General features: G+C 47.9%; 1 protein-coding gene across 1 annotated transcript; it reads left to right on the top strand.

Moving 5' to 3' along the window:
• The first annotated feature begins 806 nt into the window (after positions 1–806).
• LOC121845344 (extensin-like) lies at positions 807–1,661 on the top strand. The gene has a single exon (XM_042316503.1). It carries the CDS (start codon positions 807–809, stop codon positions 1,659–1,661), a length of 855 nt encoding a protein of 284 aa, XP_042172437.1.
• The last annotated feature ends 2,133 nt before the right edge of the window (positions 1,662–3,794 follow it).

Consider the following 3,794-nt stretch of genomic DNA (forward strand, 5'->3'; position numbering starts at 1 on the left):
GACTGGTAATGTCCAGGAGGACTGGTAACAGACTGGTAATGTCAAGTATACAGTACATCTCCTTAAATCCACAAATAGTTGGTTTTGCTGTGAGCGATTCCGTATGCTACTCTGTCATTTAATGACAGACACATTCTTCTACATGTAACTAATCCTGATCAGACATACTAACGGGGAATATTTGTCAAGTCATTCTTTATTCACGTGTGTATGAGATGAATGTTAGATGTACAGTACTCTATATATACAGTATTTACATGTATATCTTATCGTACGACCAGCTATGAGGAAAACTTCCTGAAAACACATGCTCCATGTGTTCTGTAAAATATACGATATATGAGGGTCCATATATTAGATGTACTTTCTGTTTTGTTAATGGGGCTGTGATGTATCAAATATTCAGAAGACATTAACAGGATGGTTGTATGAGCCCCTTTCTCTCTGTCGCTCTCTGTGTCTCTCTCTGTATCTCTCTCTCTCTGTCTCTCTCTCTCTCTCTCTTTCTCTCTCTCTCTCTCTCTCCCTCTCTCTCTCTCTCTTTCTCTCTCTCTCTCTCTATCTCTCTCTCTCTCTCTCTCTCTCTCTCTCTCTCTCTCTCTCTCCCTCTCTCTCTCTCTCTCTCTCTCTCTCTCTCTCTCTCTCTCTCTCTCTTTCATTCTCAGAAATCCTCAACAGTGTCAGGGCTGTAGTTCAGTTCAGTTCATGTAGAAACTGATACAACAGGCAAGGAAGGCTACTTCATCTGGATCCAGTGCACATAGGGAATAGGGTGCAATTTGGAACAGATGCTTCATGCATAGGAAATGAGAAGCACAGACTACCTGATCCAGCTAAAACAGGATAATCACCGTGACAACAGGAGAGACAGTGTATTGGACAGATATTCCTACCTGATCCATCTACCCAGAGACACATCAGACCCTACCCAGAGACACATCAGACCCTACCCAGAGACACATCAGACCCTACCCAGAGACACATCAGACCCTACCCAGAGACACATCAGACCCTACCCAGAGACCCATCAGACCCTACCCAGAGACACATCAGACCCTACCCAGAGACACATCAGACCCTACCCAGAGACACATCAGACCCTACCCAGAGACACATCAGACCCTACCCAGAGACACATCAGACCCTACCCAGAGACACATCAGACCCTACCCAGAGACACATCAGACCCTACCCAGAGACACATCAGACCCTACCCAGAGACACATCACACCCTACCCAGAGACACATCAGACCCTACCCAGAGACACATCAGACCCTACCCAGAGACACATCAGACCCTACCCAGAGACCCATCAGACCCTACCCAGAGACACATCAGACCCTACCCAGAGAAACATCAGACCCTACCCAGAGACACATCAGACCCTACCCAGAGACACATCAGACCCTACCCAGAGACACATCAGACCCTACCCAGAGACACATCAGACCCTACCCAGAGACACATCAGACCCTACCCAGAGACACATCAGACCCTACCCAGAGACACATCAGACCCTACCCAGAGACACATCAGAACCTACCCAGAGACACATCAGACCCTACCCAGAGACACATCAGACCCTACCCAGAGACACATAGAGATAATGAACCCATTGGTTCTCAAGCCCTTTAGGGAATCCCTGCATGCCTGGTCGTGACCGAGGAAGGGGGATGTGAGCCGTGACTGCACCTCCCATCCCTCCCTCCGTCACACCTTCCCCTCCGAGTCTATTTTTAGCAACAGACGTTTTATTTTTAGACTCTTTCTGTGTGTCACCCAAACTATGTCAGAGTCACAGTGGGGGAGGGGCCGGTTTGTCGGCGGTCTCCGTATATAAACACCCTGTATAGTAATCTCTGGTAGGGTATGTCCTAGCAGATATGTCCTATCATGGAGTCATTATTACAGCCCGCTGGCCCTGTTATTATTACAGCCCTCTGGCCCTGTTATTATTACAGCCCTCTGGCCCTGTTATTATTACAGCCCGCTGGCCCTGTTATTATTACAGCCCTCTGGCCCTGTTATTATTACAGCCCGCTGGCCCTGTTATTATTACAGCCCTCTGGCCCTGTTATTATTACAGCCCTCTGACCCTATTATTATTACAGCCCGCTGGCCCTGTTATCAATGAAAGGGTCTCCCAGCACGTGTGTCACGCACTCAGCTATCCACCTTCTGCGGTGGTGAGACACCTGCTGCAGTGGAGAGACACCTTCTGCAGTGGAGAGACACCTTCTGCAGTGGAGAGACACCTTCTACAGGGGTGAGACACCTTCCGCAGTGGAGAGACACCTTCTGCAGTGGTGAGACACCTTCTGCAGTGGAGAGACACCTTCTGCAGTGGAGAGACACCTTCTGCAGTGGAGAGACACCTTCTACAGTTGTGAGACACCTTCTGCAGTGGTGAGACACCTTCTGCAGTGGTGAGACACCTTCTGCAGTGGAGAGACACATTCTGCAGTGGAGAGACACCTTCCACAGGGGTGAGACACCTTCTGCAGTGGTGAGACACCTTCTACAGTGGAGAGACACCTTCAGCAGTGGAGAGACACCTTCCACAGGGGTGAGACACAGAACATTACATTCATGTTCTGTTGAAAAAAGAGACATAAAATCTGGAAACAAAGAATGACAAGGTGGAAAGATGAAATGGTTTGGAGGATGATAGATGGATAGATCCATCCTCTCAGTGGTTTCTCTCTCTCTCCATCTGATAGATCCATCCTCTCAGTGGTTTCTCTCTCTCTCCATCTGATGGATCCATCCTCTCAGTGGTTTCTCTCTCTCTCCATCTGATAGATCCATCCTCTCAGTGGTTTCTCTCTCTCTCTCCATCTGATGGATCCATCCTCTCAGTGGTTTCTCTCTCTCTCCATCTGATAGATCCATCCTCTCAGTGGTTTCTCTCTCTCTCTCCATCTGATAGATCCATCCTCTCAGTGGTTTCTCTCTCTCTCTCCATCTGATAGATCCATCCTCTCAGTGGTTTCTCTCTCTCTCCATCTGATAGATCCATCCTCTCAGTGGTTTCTCTCTCTCTCCATCTGATAGATCCATCCTCTCAGTGGTTTTCTCTCTCTCCATCTGATAGATCCATCCTCTCAGTGGTTTCTCTCTCTCTCCATCTGATAGATCCATCCTCTCAGTGGTTTCTCTCTCTCTCTCCATCTGATAGATCCATCCTCTCAGTGGTTTCTCTCTCTCTCCATCTGATGGATCCATCCTCTCAGTGGTTTCTCTCTCTCTCCATCTGATAGATCCATCCTCTCAGTGGTTTCTCTCTCTCTCCATCTGATGGATCCATCCTCTCAGTGGTTTCTCTCTCTCTCCATCTGATGGATCCATCCTCTCAGTGGTCTGTCTCTCTCTCCATCTGATAGATCCATCCTCTCAGTGGTTTCTCTCTCTCTCCATCTGATAGATCCATCCTCTCAGTGGTCTGTCTCTCTCTCCATCTGATAGATCCATCCTCTCAGTGGTTTCTCTCTCTCTCTTCATCTGATAGATCCATCCTCTCAGTGGTTTCTCTCTCTTTCCATCTGATAGATCCATCCTCTCAGTGGTCTGTCTCTCTCTCCATCTGATAGATCCATCCTCTCAGTGGTTTCTCTCTCTCTCCATCTGATAGATCCATCCTCTCAGTGGTTTCTCTCTCTTTCCATCTGATAGATCCATCCTCTCAGTGGTTTCTCTCTCTTTCCATCTGATAGATCCATCCTCTCAGTGGTTTCTCTCTCTCTCCATCTGATAGATCCATCCTCTCAGTGGTTTCTCTCTCTTTCCATCTGAT

This window comes from Oncorhynchus tshawytscha, unplaced genomic scaffold (genome assembly GCF_018296145.1).
Source record: "Oncorhynchus tshawytscha isolate Ot180627B unplaced genomic scaffold, Otsh_v2.0 Un_contig_1723_pilon_pilon, whole genome shotgun sequence".
Lineage (NCBI taxonomy): Eukaryota > Metazoa > Chordata > Actinopteri > Salmoniformes > Salmonidae > Oncorhynchus > Oncorhynchus tshawytscha.

Bases quoted from the DNA above. Each gene is read 5' to 3' on its own strand.
- LOC121845344 (XM_042316503.1), top strand. From the start codon at position 807: ATGAGAAGCACAGACTACCTGATCCAGCTAAAACAGGATAATCACCGT.